This window comes from Cygnus olor, chromosome 1, assembly GCF_009769625.2.
Source record: "Cygnus olor isolate bCygOlo1 chromosome 1, bCygOlo1.pri.v2, whole genome shotgun sequence".
Taxonomy (NCBI): Eukaryota; Metazoa; Chordata; class Aves; order Anseriformes; family Anatidae; genus Cygnus; species Cygnus olor.
In genome coordinates, this window is record NC_049169.1 from 44,100,126 (window position 1) to 44,121,632 (window position 21,507).

Consider the following 21,507-nt stretch of genomic DNA (forward strand, 5'->3'; position numbering starts at 1 on the left):
AAAAGAATTAATTGTGAAGTGCAGGTAGACAAAGAGAGGAGTTATGTTGCTAATGCTTTTTCCTCTATTACTCAAATGTAATTGCTACAGATTTTTTTTACTTATGCAAACAAGTTTTGTTAAGAATTTCCATGGCTATCCTATTGACTGGTCTCCTTTTTGCTCTGGACCATCCTTAGCAGAATTTTCTCCTCTCCGTGGAATTCGTTCAATCCTGAATTGTTTCTTTCCAAACCAGCTGGACTTAACTATCTTTCCCTTCCACTTCATCCACGAAGAAAAAAAAAAAAGGAAAGAAAAAAAGGGATATTGACTAGAATGGAAAATTCTTAAGCGACTCAAACATTTTCAATATTCACCTGACAAGTTTACTACAATACAAGAGCACAGGAGTCTAGCTTAAGAAAAAGCAGTCAGCACATTCAACGATGTAAAATGAAGTTACCTGTAGGTACTACATGTATGGTGGTCTGGGAAGGCCCGCTTGTTGGCACACCTGTTTGCTGCTGACTGTTTGGTTGCAAAGACGGCACGGGGCGGGACAAGGTCGGGGTAGATATACTCAATCCTGAAGCAGGTGTCTGATTCTGCTTCTTGGCCTCTGCTTTAAAACAAAACAAAGTTACAGACAATAGCAAACAAAAATTAGAACATCACAGAGCTATTTAACCTCTTTTTTTTCCCATCATTCAGATTATCAAAAAATATTTCCTCATATGACATTTCTTTCACCTTTTCATACTGCAAACCAAACTGTAGGAATTTCATTCAGTTCCCCATATTTTCATCCTCCCAATCTTTTGCCTCCCTATACTCCATAATGTTTCATTCTATCATCATGAAGTTTATGTATTTCAACAGAATTTGGAAACCTGAATTTTTCCATTAAAAAAAGGAATGGCCTAAAACCTAAAAAAGGGCCTAAATACTGCTGTACTCAACTTGTTTTTTAAAAAGTGATAATTCTTGTCTATCTTTGATGCTTATATTCTTTTATTTGCTGATTCTTTCCTTTGTTCAATCTCTATTAGTCAGCCCTGTCTGGTGCTGTTTTGAATTTTCATGCTATTTTCTTGATAAAGGGGAATTGCTTTATTAATCAAAAAAATTTTTTTAAAGTTTTATTTTCTTATATTGTCACTCTCCTGAACATGACTCATTAATGACTGGGAGAAGTGAGAAATACAGTGTCTGTATCTGTAATTTTCTACAGCAATATTTTTTCCTACTTTATAGTTTATCTGTAACATCATAAAATATACATTTGAGTCCAAGCCAGACCTATCCACAAGGAGAATTGAGAAGCTGGATTTTTAAACTGGATTAGAGTAGCAGTAGGCAGAGAAGGTACCACCAAAACCCACAAAACACAAGACAAGAGAGTAAGTTTTAAGGGCATCCATCCAAATAAGCTTTGCCCTAAATAAAAATGCATACGCAGCAACCACTAACTCAGTTAAAGAACACACAATGTAGAAATAAAAAATACTATACTCTTGAGAAAATGTATCAGCGATACACTGAAGAACATGTTAGAAATTATCCAGTAAGTATGCCATTTAGATTACAAAGCATTAAGAACAGGGTTAATAGCGGTGTGGCTCAACATGATTAATTTGTTTATTTATTAGCAATTGGAGACTACTTTGATGGTCTCACTCAACTATCTTTAACACCAGGTACTAATAGCTTGAAGTAGCAGTGCCCTTCACAAACTGCTATATGATAAACCTAACACAAGATCTCAAAAATAATATAATAGAAATTGCAGTCTTTCTGCATTGTCTTTCTGCCTGTAAATGAGTAGCTGAGCTACTTCTCTGAAGCCATTTGATGAAAACAGTTTTCTTTTGATGAACAAAGGCTATAGAAGCAGCAACAAAGGGATGCTCATTTTGAAAACACGAATTGAGATATTTCCTGCTCTTTCATCAAATAACAGGTCTTTGTGATTAGTTCAAACTTCTTATATTTCACATAGGTATGAGAGATTTCCCAGTGTCCAGCAAATTCTTTGAAGAGATTCATAGAATCATAGAATATCCTGAGTTGGAAGGGACCCATAAGGATCATCAAGTCCAACTCCTGGCACCGCACAGGTCTGCCCAAAAGTTTAGACCATGTGACTAAGCGCACAGTCCAATCTCTTCAATTCAGACAGGCTTGGTGCAGTGACTACTTCACTGGGGAGCCTGTTCCAGTGTGCAACCACCCTCTCGGTGAAGAACCTCTTCCTGATGTCCAGCCTAAACTTCCCCTGCCTCAGCTTAACACCGTTCCCATGGGTCCTGTCACTGGTGATAACAGAGAATAGGTCATCTGCCTCTCCACTCCCCCTCACGAGGAAGTTGTAGACTGCGATGAGGTCCCCCCTCAGCCTCCTCTTCTCCAGGCTGAACAGGCCCAGTGACCTCAGCCGCTCCTCATATGTCTTCCCCTCTAGGCCCTTCACCATCTTCGTTGCCCTCCTCTGGACACTCTACAACAGTTTAATGTCCTTTTTGTACTGTGGTGCCCAGAACTGCACACAGTGCTCGAGGTGAGGCCGCACCAGCGCAGAGTAGAGCGGGACAATCACTTCCCTCAACCGACTAGCAATGCCTAGAGATTCCTACAGAGATGCATACACATGCTCACTTTGAATACGTACTTTGAATATGTACAGATTTCTGCACATTTCAACTGCCATTGCATAATTTAAATAATGCATAATTTGAATGAGTATATTCTTAGTCATGACCTAGAGAAGATGTGCTCATGATCCAACTAGTAAGAATCCAGACGTACTACAGCTATATATATATATATATATATATACAGACGTACTACAGCTAAAAAAACGTAATCCAAGCAACAAGGATAGTCTGGGCTAATATTTTTTTTCCCGGTTTGTTTTTGATTTCACATGGAAGCAAGTTCATTTGTCCCTGACAAATCAAGAGTCCTGCTGAGATTCCAGCTGCAGGAAACGATGAAAGATAACCAACTTAGATGTCACTAAGTAAATAGAAACAAGTAGCAAAAGATTCTTTAGCTACATAAATAAAAAATAAGCAAGGAAAAAAAATGAAAACTAGGTACACAGTAAGCTAAGGATTAAGGTTAGAAGTAATAAAGGAACCGTTCCAATGATGAATAAACAGTATCATCTTCACTAAAACTCTGGAACTGGAGAAGACAGGACAATCTGATTTATGGAAACGAGCATAAAATGGAAATCATTACTACTGGAGGCATAACTAAAACTACAAATCTAAATCACAAAATGGAAAAGAAGAGGGGCTTAATTTCCATGCCAGAAAATGGGCTTGCAACATTGCAGGACAGCAATGAAATGCATCCACACTGCCAAAGGACATAAAAGCACAACTATATTTACTCTAATCTTGGCACACAGACCCCAAGCCATCCATTTGGTATTTAAACTCTTGCACACAAAGTTGTTTATTCAGGGGAAAAAAGATTAGAAGCTGTAACAATCTAATGTCTGAATATCAACTGTGGAAAGGTTCTTAATTAATTGGTAAACAAAGATGAAATCCATGTAGAGGAAGTTTCAAAAACGTAATAAATAATTCAAACTACTTAGATTGTTCCACGAGTTTAACAGATTTAAGCATAGACAACAACAATGCTTAAATTAAGGGAAAGGTAAAAACCTTAAAGACGGTATTTTACACTGTGTAAGATTCCTTTTATTTAAGGCCTTTCAGAATACTTCAGTAACAGTCTTGCATAACAGAAACAACAAGGAATAAAATACACTGAACTGAAACAGATGTTTATTCCTGTCTATCATTCAAGGGGATGAAATAACACTTGCAGCTCAATGCCCCTGCTGCTAGCAAAATATATTTCTCTTACCTTGAGAAGAGCCATCATCCTCATCATCCAGTGTAAGGTCAATGACACCTCCTGAATCGCTTCCTGCGACCTTCCCGCTCTGAAAGACAAAACTCCTTCATTTTGCAAAAGCAAATCCAGGGAACACAGATTGAAAAGGGATATGAATTGAACATTGTGTAAGAGAGGTCTCAGAACTGAAGCACTTATTAGAAAGGAAGTGATGAAATGAGGAGGAGGAGAAGGAGATTTCAGACAAATTTCCCCAGACTTGGAAAAACAGGCAATGACCAAATGACTGGACTGCAATATCAAAATTTGAAGCACCTTTTAACTTTCTAAGGAGTAGAAAAAACCTTGATGACCAGTAGTATGTTGTTATTTTACAGGTAAATAAATTAACAAAATGGTATTATAATCTTTATACATCTTTTAATTAGGACCCTTTTAATATTTTAATCCAATTGTAACCTGTGCTTTTCAGCATAAACCTTTTGACAAAATAGTCACCAGGACAATGTATTACTCATCTTGAGATAGTCTGGGCCTACCTACATATGGTGAAATTGACTTCACAGTAAGAAAACCTCTTACAAAACCTCTACGCTGATAAAATACATCATCAAAAGCCATCAGAAAACTCCAAAGGTTTCCAGCTTTTAAGAGTAACTTCATTATTGTATTTTATCCACTATCACAAAATTCATCATTTCTTATTCTATATGTGAAACCATTTGTAACCATCTCTTTAGAGAGGATAAAGACATCTTTTATGTTATTGTGAAGGCTTAAAGTTATAAAAACCTAGAGGACCATCAAACAAAATTTATCTTCTGGATCAATGACTTTCCCTTAGCTGTTCAGACTAGAACTGGACCACCAGCTTCTTCCTTTAGCTGATGAAGTGAACGCTGGGGAAGGCCCTATATATTTCTGGGTTTTTAAATCTGCTTTCTAGAACAGATCTTGAATGAAGTCAATGTTGTCTTTCTTAAATTTGATGCAAAAATTTGTGTTTCTTTGGTTTTACAGAAAAGATGATCATTTATTGTTGGGCTGGACTGCTACTGACTCATGGATTACAGTAAGCCAGGTTCCTTGGGACAGACAAGGGGTTAGGAAAGCAACATAATTACCAACATCACTGAATAATTAACATTAACATGGAAAAAAAATCGTAAGAGTTATCAGCCACACGTCGCCAGCATGATAAAAACTAGGAAGATTAGAGTTATTGCTGTGTGGTCTGATGGGGACAGATGCAAAAAGTCCAAGCACTGAGATTATCTACTCTGTTAACTTTAATTAGGGTAAAGCAAAACCTTTAAGAAGGTCTTAAAGACAGTTCTCGCACAGGCAAGGCTTTGAGGAGAGAGAAAAAAAAGCATCATAATAAATACAAATGAAAGCTGTCTCTGAATTATTGGTCACTGGATTTGGACAGCCTGACATGAATGATCTCTTCATTATGCATTTAGATTATAACCTGATTTCTGCTTAAGCTCTAATGCTGCCACCAATGAAATTCTGCTGATAACCTACATGATTAAAAAGAAAAAGAGGAAAAAATAGCTAAGTACTTATGTTCCAAGGTGGCAGAAGAGACCTCTATATAGACTCTGTCTTTTCTATTCATAAACATCTGAAAGATGTATTAATCATGGAATTCTTCTGTTGAGTGATTTCTATTTCAAAAACCTTCCAGCTTCAGTTTTCTTAGTATGATGAGCTGATTTAACCACTTGAAGCTTAAGATAAAAGCCATATTCAAATAATCAATGAGTACTTGATTAACATAAAGTCAAGAGGAATTTCATTCCAACTTGATTATCTTCCCAGTCAATGATGTGTATTTTGAACTACAGCTCTCTTTGCCAGGAGAAAGCAGACTGAAAAATGGAGAAGGGAGATTTATGAAGAACTAGAGAAAGAAAAAACTAACACTAAGCTATTTATTTTCCCCCACTATAAAATCTATTAGTCTGAAGTAATTTCCTTCAATTCTTCTTCTAGAAGGAAATCTAAATCCCTAGAAACAAATAATCTGTATAAAACTGTTTTGAAGTACTACTTAACCATGCCAGTTGAAAGTTCTTTGAATTTCCAAGTCTGCATGTGTTACTGCATGCAGTTTTGATTTTGGTGTGTCTGGAAGGCCAGAATCTCTAGTTATCTAAACAGGCAATACTAAACAAATAATCCAATTGGCCACTTATGTCTCAAGCATGCACTTTTCAGAAGGAAAGACCTTCTTTGAGTTAGTCACTTCATTTAGGGTTTTGTACTGAACAACCTTGGCAGCAATCTCCTGACAGGCAATATCCGTAAGTGGTTTGGTTCTTTCCACAACCTGTACTAGAAGCTGTGGATCTGCAGGGCACTTTTGAGTGGTGCTCTATGGTACAACCCCCAGTTCCACTTCCACGGCACGCAGTTCAGCTACTCCAAGAGGAAGCTGTACTCCACACACAGCACTCCCCAGCTAGTTTCTCCTAGTTCACCTGCCATACATCACCTTTGAACGAAATTTAGGGGTACAGGAAAATTTTAAGGAAACTTGAAACACTGAAAATGCTACATATTGCGTTGCTTACCAAAAGCATGTAGGGAAGTATGGTGCTGTCAGGGTATTCCCTCACAGAATAGACTGCTGATTATGCCTGCCACAAGGGTCAGAATTTTGACTGTTCAGAGCATCAGTTAACATTTACAAGGAGAAGCAGGGTCCCTTTCTATACTCTGTAGCATTGGCAGGGTTTTCAAATTCTTGTAGATCTCTCAAGTCCAGAAAAGAGAAGAGATTCAGAAAGAAATGGGAATCAGAGACTGGACTGGTTCATACTACATTCCCACAGGGAATAAGTTAAGCATTTCCATGACCTGAGAGAGATGCTGTATCACCTGATACCAGCTGTTTCTGGAGTGTCATTGCTTACCAACTGAATGGTTAAGACCTACAAATGGAAGCATTTGGAATCACCCCTGCCAAAAGCAATTAATAAACGCTTTTCTGAATGTTCTGTGCCCAACCATTTAAGAAAATAAAAACAGCTCTTTTGGGTATCATGACTATATTATGCATGAATTATCTCCAGGAAATTTTTGTTGCTACAAGGACTTGCCAAAACTCTAGTTTATAATAGAACTGTTTGAGAAAAGGCTAGAGAGAAACAACTGCTATTGCTTCTGTAAAATGAAGAAGGGGATGGGCCCTGTTGCACATCAGAAGAGGAGAGTCCAACATGCTGCTCAGAGCAAAACAATAAACCACCTTAAGAAGGCTTGAAGCCCCGGTGAAGGGAAAAGAAAGTGTGACATTGGACTTCCAGACATGCACGAACAACCTTCACATTTATATCAAAAACTGAAATAAGAGAATACGTTTTTCAGCTCCTACTATTAGATTTCAGAAAGCTTTTCGCTAGAAACTGGTAACACAGAAAAGTCCTGTCATTCCGGTCTGCTATGAGTTTTCAGCTTTCTCCAAACACAGGAAAGTCAAGAACACCTGAACCTGCTTCAGCTGATCTCAGCAGAAGAGCAAGATGATGCAACCATGACACGTTTTCATCACACTAGTGAAACATTAAAAACCATTTCTTGAGAACCCAAAACAAACATGTCTTGTGCCTTATTTCACATGCCTAGCTAGTCTGAAGTCAGTGTCCCAGAATATCAAATAAACTGTAACTAGAACAAAATAACCAAAGTAATATTAAATGATTTGTATCTATTTCAGGAACATATTTATAAAACAAACTTAATTTTTGTAAAAAGCAAACAAAAACACAACCAACGAAACCATAACCTCTAAAACCACTTTTTCTCAGTTGTCAGAAACAAAGCAGTCTCCAAACTGACCAGAAGTGGCTCAAGAAATCTGTTTACAACAGCCACTGGGTAGTTTCTAGTAATCAATAGAAAACTTAAAATTTTACATTGGGATTTAAAATAAATTTAAAGACTGCCTTCCATCCATTGTAACAGCTTACGTATGTTAACGTATATGCTTTTAAATGCTCCAAAATGCTGTCGTGCACACTTACATTTTGCACCAGTTTACCCAGAGCTGACGTTTTAACTTTGTGCAACCAGGGAGTAGCAACACGGGGACCTAAACCATACAGTCAACCACAACTGTACCTGACTGCCTCAGTTTGAATCTTTTTCTGCTTTCACATACCAGCCAGAAGTGCAACAATTTTACATAAAGCAACATGACAAATACAACCACATACACATCATGAAAATAAGAGTGCAAATTCTCTGTGCCTGCTGTCAGGATACCAAAGAGTGTGAGACCAATGCTGACCACGTTCCCATCTAAGCTTCCAGTTTATAAGGGAACAAGAACAAACATTAAACAAAATGTAGAAGAGTTGTTGATACAAATAAGTGGGTATATGCAGGCATCACGTAAAAGCAAAACAAAACAAAACACAAAACAAAACTGAAAAAGCAATTAATCACAGAAATGTGTTGGGCCTCATCTGTCCCAAAGGCACAAACATGGTTTTCATACTTTTAAAATGAAAATAGAAATTAACTATTACTAGCATTTATGTCTATTTAAAATCTGATTTTGTATGATCTGCACAAATCTATTGCACTTTTTTTTCCCGCTTAGGTTTGAATTGCTTCTTATATGTTTATTTCTGCAGTAATTTTTCTGCAGTGAATAAAACAACACATTCTGAAAAACAATAACAAAAAGTAAACAATCTTTGTTTAAAACATATTCTTCTAACAATTTCTAAATTATTATTGGGGGGGTCAGGATCGAGAAAATCCTCTCCTTTGGGAAATGTCACATTTTACAGATAAATGTGACAAAAATTTTAGAAGATAGCAAGAGAAATACAAGACTTCATCTCTTCCCAACTTCCTAATTTTAATATAGTCACATTTTTATTCTTCACCTGGCCAGTGAAGTTCCATTTTGCAGTAAGATACTTTGCATAAAAACAATGTGTCCTGTAACTGAATGTTTCATGCCCAAGAAGATTTATGGAAATTGGAGTTGAAAAGTAAAACACATAGAAACATAGCATATCCTGAGTTGGAAGGGACCCATGAGGATCGAATCCAACTCCTGGCTCCGCACAGGACCACCCAAAAATCAGACCACATGTCCAAGAGCATTGTCCAAATGCTTCTTGAACTGTCAGGCTCGGTGCCATGATCACTTCCCTGGGAAGCCTGTCCCAGTGCCCGACCACCCTCTGGGTGCAGAACCTTTCCCTAACCCCCAGCCTGACCCTCCCCTGTCCCAGCTCCATGCCGTTCCCTTGGGTCCTGTCGCTGTCCCCAGAGAGCAGAGCTCAGTGCCTGCCCCTCCGCTCCCCTCGTGAGGGAGCCGCAGGCCGCCATGAGGCCTCCCCTCAGCCTGCTCTGCTCTGGGCTGAACAAACCAAGGGACCTCAGCCACTCCTCACACATCTTGCACTCTAGACCATCTTTGCTGCTCTCCTTTAGACACATTCTAATACTTTTATATCCTTATATTGTGGTGCCCCAAGCTGCACACAGCGCTAAAGGTGAGGCCGCACCAGCACAGAGCAGAGCGGGACAATCCCTTCCCTTGACCGGCTGGCAGTGCTGGGCCTGATGCACCGCAGGATACAGTTGGCCCTGTTGGCTGCCAAAGGACACTGCTGACTTGTATTCAACCTGCCATCAACCAGAACACCCTGATCTCTTTCTGTGGGACCACTCTTCAGCCTCTCCTGCCCCAGTACAGCCAGACTTGCCTCATTCCAAGTGCAGCATCTAGCACTTGCTCTTGTTAAACTTCATGTGGTTGGTGATTGTCCAGCTCTCTCATTTGTCAAGATCTCTCTGCAAGGCCTCTCTACCCTCAACGGAGTCAACAGCTCCTCCCAATTTAGCATCATACACAAACTTACTTAGTATACCTTCAAGTCCTGCATCCAAGTCATTTATAAAAACATCAAAGTGAACCAGCCCTAAAATGGAGCCCTGGGGAACCCCACTAGTGACTGGCCACCAGCCTGATGCAACCCCATTTACCATAACCCTTTGAGCCCAACCATTCACCCACTGCACTGTGCATCATTTATCTAACTGTATGCTGGACATTTTGTCCAGAAGGATACTGTGAGAAACTGTTTTAAATGCTTTGCTGAAATCCAAAGAGATTACATCAACTGGCTTCCCTTGGTCAACTAGATGAGTAACCTTGTCATAAAAGGAAATTAAGTTCACATCAGGTGAAATGTGTGAAGACGACTGCGAGGTATGATGAGAAGCAGAAACACAGGTGAAAAAAATACAGGAAAAGAGAATTACAAGCCAAGGAGCAGCTGAGCATGCACTAGTCCAAGTATAGAAGGACTATGTGAGTGTTCTGTACTGTGACTTCACTCATTCAGTGTTGTGCATTTTTCCTCAAAAAGCCAGCCAAGAAGAAGGAATCACACATTTACAATTTCACGGTCTTTTGAAAAGTGTATTCTTTAAAGAAAATCTTGTCAAATTCCATGTCCCTGCCCTGGCTTCTTCAGTTCACACGGTGTTACCTCTACACCTGCAGCATTTAACAATACATATAACTACCCTGGGCTTTGATTGCATGGCAAATGCCCCAGGCAAGCATCTAATTTGGGAGGTGTGGAGGAAAAGTATTTTAGTACCAAGCAGCTCTTCCACATAACTGTGAAAAAAGCAACTTAAAGACTTGAGAAGATGGGCAAAACCAAAAGAGTAAATTTTTATCCCTTTCAAATATCAGAGTGAAACCTCCTAAGTCCTGAAACAGAGGCTAAGTCATAGGCTCCTCTCAATACCACTTAATCAGTTAAGCTTAAAATTGCTTTACGGTGCCTATGGAAGATAAAATAATGAAAAGCATGTAAAAATTGAACAGAATTTTCAGATTTTTACATTTTTCTTTCTTACGTTTACAATAGAAATAGGTATTTCTAAATGTTCTAGTAGCTGTAAAACTTTTCATGAAAAGTGATCTATTGCACTAATTCTTCAGAGCAAGACTTTTAATATGAAAAAACAGAAGTAGACATTAATTTCTTGTATAAAAATTATATACAGTAATTACACTACAATTTATGGTTTCCTACAAAGGATTGGTAAAAGTGACTTAGAATTTCATGCATTTTCCACTGCATATACTATGACAACATATCATCTCACTTCTTCCAAATTCCAACTACAAAAATCTTTTTAACAATTAAAGGAAGTACTGAGAAATAGATGTACTGACAAATGAGACACAATTATGGGAAGAAATGCTAGGAAAAAGAAATAATACAACTTTCCTTGAGAAAGAAAAGAACTATGCATTCTAGACAGTGGCTTTCAAGAATCAATGCCATGTGAATACTACACAAATTTAAACAGAGGTATACAAGAAAAGAGGTCTTAGAGGAAGTCAAAACCATGGAACTTTCTGAAGACACAGAGAACAGGGTCACCTGAATTTGAAACTTTCGCAAGATTTGCCAATTTGTGAGTGGCTATGAAGTCACCATTTTTACTGTAAAACCGATGTAAATTCTATATAATTAAAAACTTTTTCTGATTGTTTTGAAGACTTTCATTACATCCCGTATATAATTGATGGTAATATCAGGAAATACTTGAGTTTATAGAAAATGAATAAATGAAAATCAGAAAGGAATCAGTCTTGCAATAAAATGACAGTCTGCCTCTGGTGTTTAAGGGATTCTGAAGCATCTGCCTCTGGAAAACTAGGGACATTGACTCAGGCATCTTATGTACTATAAGGGACATAACTAGGGACATTGACTCAGTACATCTTATGTACCACGCTCAATTTTTCCACATGCTGAGACCATTTTCTACGTAAAATATGTTCTAGTGGGAGAAAGAATATCAACTTTTTCAGACAGCACTGCTGCAAATTAGGTCAATTCAGTTGTAATTTTGAAAGGAAAAAAAAAAAAGAGGAAGAAAAGTTATTCCAATTCCGTAAAGAAAACAAATACAAGGAAGGAGACTGAATTTAAAGACCAAAGCACATATGGCAGATGATGTTGAGAAAAGAACAGAGTATTTTTTCATCATAACTACTATTGTGAAATTTAACCCCAAAAAAAGTGGTTAGAAGATTATATATGTCAATGACAAACTACTGAAGAAAACTGTGAAAGAAAACTCTAGAATACAAAGTAAACAGAAAATGTTATCTGTTACATCATTTTATATAACAAAACTCATACACACACAAACATGCACATATATTTTACCACATGAAATACCAAAAGGTGACCATTGGTATTTTGAAGAAAGTTTTGAATATGCACTTCTCTATTCAAGTATGATATTCGTGATTCAAAAAATAAAAATTTTGATATTATATAACGCCACGGTTCAGTTCATCACATTGAAGTAACTACACTATTAATTGTAATGCCACCTGCTTTTCATAAAGGAACATTTTAGTAAGTAAAAGTGAAAAAAAAATGGAGAACAAATATCAAACCAAAGCAACCAAAAAAACCCACCAAAAACCAGTGCAAAATCAAAATTAATTCCAGGGTAGCAATGATCAAATTTCTGAAGATTATTTGTGGCACACTGACGCAGTGCAGACAATTTTATTATTAATAGCTTCTACATTATCAAAACAGAAAATAATTAGGGTTTGTAAAACAGACATTCCATGAAGCATCACACCACCACAGTCATACATGACGCACCAAGGCGTTATATAATAGCAAAATCAATCTGAAATTACGGGGAGCGATGTTAAAAGTATGTTCTGGAATTGGCGTGTGCGTGGGGGTGATACTGTGTTCGTATGGATAAGTACAAAGCCCATATTTTGTTTTTTGTCATCCATATACAAAACTACAGATTTCAAGCACAGGCGAAGAAGCTGCGGAAAACATCTTTTTTAGTACATTTTAAAGTATACTTCCATCACAGACTGCTTCAAACTTATCACTCCCTAACAGTTATCAATTCCAACGCAGTTAACTCCCACAAAATTGAAATAATTATTCCAGCCTTACAAAGCTGTCATGGAAATTTATTTGATCAGGCACCAAATGCATTCGTCATCTCTTACCACAACGAAAATATAAATGATAATGCAATAAAACTAGCAGTTTACCTAGTTTGCATTTTGCACAAACAAAATTTCACAGGGCTGCAATACTTGTTTCGATAGTGTGTAATACTCACCTATCTCAGCATTTTATGTATTCCATTTACCAGACCATTCCCCTTACTCTTATTCAGTATTGTGCAACACTTTCTACAGAACAACAATGCAAGCATTCAAAAAATGAGTAGCCAGTCTTAGTAACCCCTATGTATTATATACCCTCTCACTTCTTTGTTGCAAAGAATAGACATTAGCTCTGTGACCCCCACCAGTAAGAAACATAAATCAAGGAACATATATGAAAAGTTGATTCAGTTTTTAGGTACTAGCAATTGTAATTCCAACTAAAACTACAAAGGAACACTTGACACAATGCTTAAAAGGATTTCCGTACTGCTATGATTTTTTCTTTAATCAAACAGTTAAAAGGGTATATAATAAACACATACATGCATACATGCACACACACACACATCTCCTTACTGGCTCTTACTCTAGTAAGGTGAAACATCTACCTTCTTTCCCCAAATCCCACTGAAATATACTACTAATCAGTAAATGTATTTTACTTACAACATGTTTCAGATTAATGAAGCCATTTATAGCTATTACTTGTGTCTGCTGTAATGACATCATCAGTTACACTGTTTATTAAAAAAACTCTAGATTTTTTTGGCCCAAACTGACAAATTGGAGCCTACAAAACACAAGTACATGTACTTATTGAAAGCTGCTCTCAGTAACTGGGGGCTGGTTTAAGTAACACAGATATAGTCTCAGGGAAAGACAACCCACTGTAAAAAAATGAGTTTAAAAATCATCCAAAAAATTCTCAACAGGACATCATGTAGCTGAATTGGGTAGCTGTTGTAAGGGAAAAAAAAAATCCAGTGAACCCATTCTTGAATGACCTTTAAACTGCTAACACCTTAACAATGCAGAGTTCAAATTAGACTCAGGTAAAGGTTTCACCTTACAGATGAGAGCTAGGTGCATTTTAAACAGCACAAACATAGCCCCAGGATCAGAGACAAAAATCAAGTATCCCATTTTACATATATAATTATGCATGTTTATTTTCAGTGACAAAGCCATGAAATGCCAGGAAACATTTTCATAAATAATGCTTCAACAATATAGAATTAATAGCTGCTTATACGTTTTAAGGTGATATGTCCACTTTGTTCACATTGTTTCCCCAATAGACACTCACAAAGTTCGTTACACATTGCAAATGAAGGGAAAAAAGTTATAAATGTATTTTATTAACATTTTACCAGATAAACTTCCAATAGTCAGCAAAATGGCTTAAATTAAACTGTAGACAACCAAACAAATCAAGGCATGTCAGAAACAATGGGAAATGGATTGGACATTGGTGTTTGTTTGTTTGTTTTTTAAACCTAATGTTAGCTGAAAAGGTGAAATGCACAGATGAAATTTAGACTGTTTTGCTCCGTAAGAGGATAAGGTGCACGCAGAGTGAGGAACAAGAAAAGACTATTTGCCTGACTTGGTGGTACAACAAATATAACATACTCATTCTTGAACAGGCTGATTTTATGACAGCCATTTTTAACATATCCAACCCCATTCAAGTTTGCTCACTGTTATTTTGTCACAATGTAATAAATCACTTTCATAGATTCCCTCAGTATGCCATGTATATATTTATATATTATATCTTATATATATACTTCCTGTATCTATAACTGGGATTCATAATAAAATACTTTAAAACCATTATAAAGACTTGTTATATAATTAAAAATGCCTTTCTGTAACAATAGTATGTACTGTAATACATTAAAAGTGCTTGTCTTGTGTTCAGAAATGCAGTTCTGGGACCTGAGGCATTGGAATGGCCATTAGCAAAATGACTGTGACTGAATAGTGTGCTTTAAATTTCTGTGCAAACAGGAAAAAATTGAAGTTCAGAGACTACCACAAACACAGTAAGACGCCCCCTCCTACATCCCTGGGACCACCCCTTTTGGAGCAAGAAGCAGTGGAAGGCTGAAAAGGGAGCAGTAGAGCAAAACCATGCGTCCACCAAGCTGCTTACTGATAGCTTTGACTATACTAATCCAGACAATGTTCAACTACTGAAAAGCTGCATGATTCTGGAGGATAACCAGAGATGTACCAGACTAAAACCACAAAGCTAAGAAAGCTTTCCGCTTCAAAGCATCGTTCCAATGCGTTCAGATATTTGACATTCTGCACAACTGAGCTCTTCAGTGGGCACAGGAAAAGTGCATACAGTGAAGAACATTTACCTTCTTCATCTCCCACACTGTAGATCACAGTATCTTACAGTGGGGATGAATTGCTTACATAGCAATAAGAGAAAAAAAACTTATACTGTCAGATACTACACTAACTTCATAAAAATAAAAAATAGGGCACTCCTTGAAGCAACCAACAGCAGAGATTTCCAAATTTACAAGGAAAAACAACACAGAAAACACAAGTTCACACACACACGCACTGAAGCTTCATTGTGAAAATGAGATGATAAACTAATAATATTTATTATTAAAGGTCACTGTCATTTCCCCGTTTTCAGAATCAGCTCCAACATGGAAAATGGAATTTAATCACTGATGTGGCAGCCTTTGTTGGAAAACAAAACAAAGCAAATTAAGTTGACTTGGTTAAGCCCAAGTGCATTTTTTTTTTTTCAACTGAAATGAAAAATGAATTTTACAAGACAATCTAATTAGAAAAATTCAACAGTGACAGATGATAAATTTACTACAATGTGTATTTGCTATATTCATTTTTAAAGTGAATTTTAAATGATGACTAACAATTCAATACTAAGATTTGAACCAATGGTGCCTTAAAAATCACAACAAACAAACTGTACTTAACCTGTTGGTTCACTAATATGCTCTACTGTGTAATGGAAATACAATGGAAAGAGAAACAAAAAATAACAAACTTAGTTATCATGCTGTTTGAGATTCTCTGCTGATACTGCCACCGAGGAGTCCAATTCATGGCAATTGTGATAGATTTAATGAACTCAGCACCCCTGTACTGTAAAAAATGGGACTGATTTAAAATTTTCTCAGAAAAGAAAAACAGGGCAAAAGGAGAGGGAGGAAGGAGGGGAAGACCACTTCACCCATATTAGTGCACACATGGGCAAAGTTGACCTTACAGAAGCAGCCAAACACCTGCTCTGTTTGGCTACTTCAGGTTTTCTAGAGAAGAAATACATGTAGGGAAGATCCATTTAATACTTGGAGTGGGAGGAGGCAAAGGGAAGATTTTTCAGTTGCAGAAGGCTAGAAATACATTCTACTAACTAGAATTCGTTCTATTAAGCTTTCCACCAATATTTAACGACTCCAACCCTTTCAAAGCAATCCTACTTCCAGCCCAAACTAGGAATGCTTTTCCTCAGTTTCAAAAAATTTTACTTTCACATGACAATAAAAACATAGCAGTACTGCAGTCAGTAGCTTTGAAGTATCAGGTTCAAACTGAAGGTAGTAAGAAGACTTTGTATATAGTTGGTGTCAGTAAAATTACAATTTAGCAAATGAGAAGCTAAAAATACTTAATTAGCATCCAACAGAATGGAAGTCAAATTAGAAGCTAAACAGTAGTTCAGATGAATCAGAGACATGCCCAGATTTGCCACAAGAGTCCTTTTTTTTCCATTCGAATTACCTACTAGATTTGTGTTAAGGAACGAAACTATTAGCAATATGCTGTTACAGTCAATTACACAGATGCAGTTAGGACCAGAGCAAGGCATGTGGTCAGTATGACCATAATAGTATGCAGCAAGAGGGAACAAAAAAAGAACGATCTCCTGGCAACATACTTTTCTTGTTTCTGCAGGATAAATGTTCAACTTTGGTATGCCAAAACAAGGAACTATCTAGACAATAGGAAATTTCTATGCCAGAGAAAGTAATAGGTTTCCATCTCGGTGAAAGTTTGGAGCAAATCTTTTCAAGCAAGAAATGAAATCTGCCAGTCTAGTTGAATTATGAATTCTACGAAGCTCTAAAATTTGAAAACCTATGTTATGCTAAAATATCTTAGAATAAGTTACCACATAATTCTCCTTTGCTGTGAGAACTGTTTGCCCTTTGTTTTTTTTCAATTTTTATTTCTAGTTGCTAGAAAGGATTGCTTTGCCATTTCTGTTTGATTTATTACATGCTTGATAAAATAATTCTGGGTGTGTGATTTCCTTCCTATAGTCAATGATGTCACAAGCTACTGCTGCAACTAAGCAAATGTAGGACTGTGTGGCAGAAGTAATTTTTATATTAGAATTATACCTGATCAACTTGCTTGTTCATTTATAACAGCAGCAAATAAAACTGACTGTAAACATAAAATAAATACATAAGATGTATATAGCAATCTCAAAACCTCTTAATCTTTAATGAGATCAAGCAGAAAGTTGAACACTCCACGCTGCTCTTACGCTGCAGAAAACTGATGCAGTAAGTATAACTGATCTACCCAAGGCCACAAAGATAATCATCACCAGCCAAGATAAAGATTGCTAAGGTCAGGCATCGGCTTGATGTTTGTTCAGATTATGACAAAATGCTAAATCACATTCCATATTTGGAAGTCTTTTTCAGCAAGGAAATTCTGCAAAGAATTAAGATTTTTTTCCTGGCAAATTTATTATTTCAGCTGGAATATTTCTCTAGCTTGTTCTACTACTGAGCAACATAAACACTTCCAGTTAAGTCCTCAATGTGATAAACTATGTGCGCATACATACACAAAAGTATGTATGCATGCATTTCAAAAGGATGAAGCCATTCTTATTTTATTCAGTTAATATAACGGAAAGCAGTTTTAAATGCTATACTGTTTCTTCTCCCAACCTAGACCATGATTTGATGGCCACATTTTCATTTTTATTTATAGTAATATTTCTCAATTTGTCAGAGTCTCTAATGAAAATTCATGGCATAGAAAAGGAGAGACAAACCACGAGTCAAGTCAGGTTCTCAAGTATGGCTCATTAAAAATGAACTAAGACTAGCCCTCGTGGTTTGTAAATTTTTTCATTAAAGAACCTTTTTAAAGTACAATTTCATTTCTCAGACATAATTCATATCCACTTCCCTGTGAGGATTTCTGACCTGTCAAAACCTCCTATGCAAAATGTAATGATAGGATCAGTTTATCAGAGTGACTAATGAACTAATCTAAAGTTAAAACTAAATAGAGTGCTTTGATAGCGTTTGGTGGGAAAGAACAGGACATACTTCCTGAGAAATAGTTCTGATGGACTGTCATATTATACTCACAAAGACTATACCGCAAAGGCAGTGTGAAACGTAATGGAAGAAAGGGGATGGTGAGAGGGAAATACAAAAAACACCTCTCATAAGATAAGCACACAGAGACAACACTTCAATTCTAATTACTGGCCATTTAAGCAATAAACTTGTTCTCAACTCTTTTGAGAACATTTTTCTCATTTCATGCACAACTGAAGAGATATCAATTTTAGTATAAATTTGTATCAAATAGTGCTTTTGGAGAACAGAACGAATGAAATCTTAGCCAGAAATCTGAAAGAGGAAAACGACGGCCCTGCAACAGAAATCTGTAGCTCACAGATGAAATAAATTTTAAGTGTTTAAAACAACAACAACAAAAACAGCACAATCCTCTGGCAAGTCTGGTAACAATTTGAACAAAGAGAGTGACAGTGGTCAAGCAATTCCAGGTGTTTTCATGCATATGTATCTATTTGTAGCATATCTCTGTCTGTTTCATTCAGCTTGTACATTTCTCTGTGATTTCCAGTAATCAAGTATTTGATTTGTAAGATGCTACAGTAGTGCCAGCAGGCACAGAGTAGTGTAATAAATACACTCTTCACAAAATATAAAAGCCATGCACTTAGTGTAGAAAGCATAGCTCTTCAGCTAAGTGGAAATCAATATCCCCCTTTCGTTTTTTTTTAAATAGCTCCGCTGAGCCACTTAAAAGTCCCAGCTGCCACAGAAAGTCATACAAACTCCAAGCCCTGCTCTGTTTTAAGTTTCTGTTCCATAGCTCCCTTCAGGAGTGCAAACAGGATACTTCTTGCTAAACTAGACCACAAGAAATTTCCTTAGTAGACCAAGTGAAAAAACAAATTTGATAATTTTTTCCATTTTAGTAACTCATTCGAAATCAGTTCCATTACAGAAGCATCAAGTCATCGGTTCTTGTTTTATCACACGTTTTATGAAGACAGGTTCATTACAAGAGCCTTGAAGGGGACTGCCAGTTAGGTTCACACTGTCTATGTTCGTGGGGAGAAACACCTTGGAAGAACTGTGGTTCAACAGGATGGGGCTTTTAGATTTGAGAGCTGTATGTCCCTCAGGGACTAAAGTCACAGAACTATTGCCAGGTAGCACCCCAGATTTCTTAGGAAATAAAATTTTGCCTTGTTCTACAACCACATGCTTTATAGAAGAGGTGGAGGCACCAGACAGTGATTCTTTTACGACTTCATTTGGGATCTTGCTATATAGGTAACTGGGGGCATTATTCTCCATTACATCTGACCAAGCCCTGTAGCGAACTTCTGCAGCTCCCCAGTAGTGTCTAATAGCAGACTCTGAGCGATGGCCCGTCACTGCCATTATTTCTCTAGGCCCCAGTCCTGCTTCACACAGTAGCTGGATGGTGGTAGTTCGGAGCGAATGATTGGTATATCGCTGGGAGAGCCTGGCTGCCACACTTATCCTGGGCATCATCGTACCTAAGTAGTTCACACCCATTGGTTCTCTTTTGTACCATACCGGCTGTTCTTGCATTTGCTCTGATGTTAGCTTTAAAGGATGCAGGTAAAAGGCAGGGGGCTCCGGAGGTAACTTAGACAAATAAAGCTCCAAGGAAAAAACAGGACAGTTTGGGTCCCCTGGCATATCATACATTTTACCCATTTTATGAGGATCTTCTCCATTTTTTCCTTTGCCAGGATACCTAAACATGGCATATCGACGCCCGTTCTTGTCCTTCTCAACAACAAAAGCATCTGGAGCCAGATCTCTTAAAATTTCCCTCCCTCGCTTGGCAAAATGCAACTGCAAATCAAACCACACCTTGTTGACGAGTGCCAGGGGACTGTGCAATCCCAACACACCAGATTGTTTAATCTTACGCAAGTCCTCAGCAGCTATAGGAGGATGGTGGTGAGTCTCATCCTTTCCCTGCATGCGCAGCATCTTCAGCACACTCACAAATACCATGTTTGCACTAGCAAACTCTTTGTCCTTCATTAAGCAAATCTGACGATTATACGGTGGCATTTTGAGATGCCGGTTTAAGCCAGCACGCATTGACTTGTAGCTTGCCACACTGTAGGTATTTCCATCGTGATTCCTTATTGTGTAATAGAACTCTCTTAGAATATCATTGAGTTCACTTACTGGGACCAATTCAAAGCTAGGATCCTTGCCATTTTTGGCCAGCCACTGTTTTAATAGGTTAGCTGCCCAGCCAGTCTGCTTGTGGGTGTTTTTGATGCTCTTAGCATCTTCTTCCTCTTCCTCCAAGCCAAAGAGGACATCCTCAGGGAAGTTAAAATTCATCTGTGCTGCTTCTACCGCTTCTTTATTTTCTGATGAAGTCTCTTCCTGTTTCAACTGCTTTTCGAAACAATTGATCAAAGTTGTACCATCAAATATGCCACAGGTATACGGCACACAGCGAACTACTTTTTGTTCTGAGAGCTGTGAAGTGCGGAGCAATACATAATATTTTGGATCTTACATAACAAAAAGCAGGTGGCATTAACTGGATTTTTCAAATGACATGGCATGTCAGTTTCATACCTCACTAGCCAATTAAAATGCATCTGGTCCTTCTTTATTAACCATGGCATTACACATGCTTTAACTGGTTTGATTGAAAGCAAACCTACAAACATATACTATAACAAAAAGCTGAAAACCGGAAAGCATCCTGTGTCTATCAGCTCCCTCCTCCTTGCTCACCTTCCATTGCTAAATACCACTATCACACACAATCTTTTTTTCCAAAATCTTTTCCGGGTTTCAAGCTCTACCAAAGAAGAAAAATTTCAAAATATGCATCTTATACTGAAAATTAAACCTTAAAACCATGAATCTGTCAACCATTCTGATACTTAATTTCCTACATACCAAACACTGACAATTTTTTATAGCTATAATCCACAGGTATCTTTTAAAAATGACAACCATTCCTTATTAAATGCTTTAATTAAAAGGTTCAGTATGGCATGACTTATGATCTATAATACTGGTCATCTCTGCCAGACTATTTCTGCGACAAGTGAAAAACAGAATATTTTCTTCTTGCTTTGAAATACAATTCAGATTTATCTGCACCTTGAAACACCATTAAATGTGGAAATTTTGGCTAGAAGAAATTCATTTTATTCCCCACAGTAAAATGTCTTCCAATCAACAACAGCGTAAGTATGAGGTGCTTTGTGAAATATCTGTATGCAAAAAAAAAACCTTAATTACAAGTAATTTTAAATAGCTTAAATTCAACCTTAAAATTTCAAAGCAAGG

The 21,507-nt window shown here is 37.3% G+C and overlaps 1 protein-coding gene across 12 annotated transcripts in view; it reads right to left on the reverse strand.

Moving 5' to 3' along the window:
- The window catches only part of LOC121069171 (activating transcription factor 7 interacting protein), a 106,828-nt gene that overhangs the window by 8,242 nt on the left and 77,079 nt on the right, over positions 1–21,507 (reverse strand). For 3 of the 12 annotated variants that reach the window (XM_040555080.1, XM_040555101.1, XM_040555090.1), the window contains exons 11-12: positions 3,865–3,943; positions 446–601 (exon numbers count right to left, since the gene is read on the reverse strand). In XM_040555080.1, the coding sequence (XP_040411014.1) occupies positions 446–601; positions 3,865–3,943 (235 nt within the window). Of the gene's footprint in view, positions 1–445; positions 605–3,864; positions 3,944–14,068; positions 20,680–21,507 lie in introns of those variants that run through there. The other 9 variants (XM_040555049.1, XM_040555070.1, XM_040555059.1 and 6 more) reach the window with 5 other exon arrangements.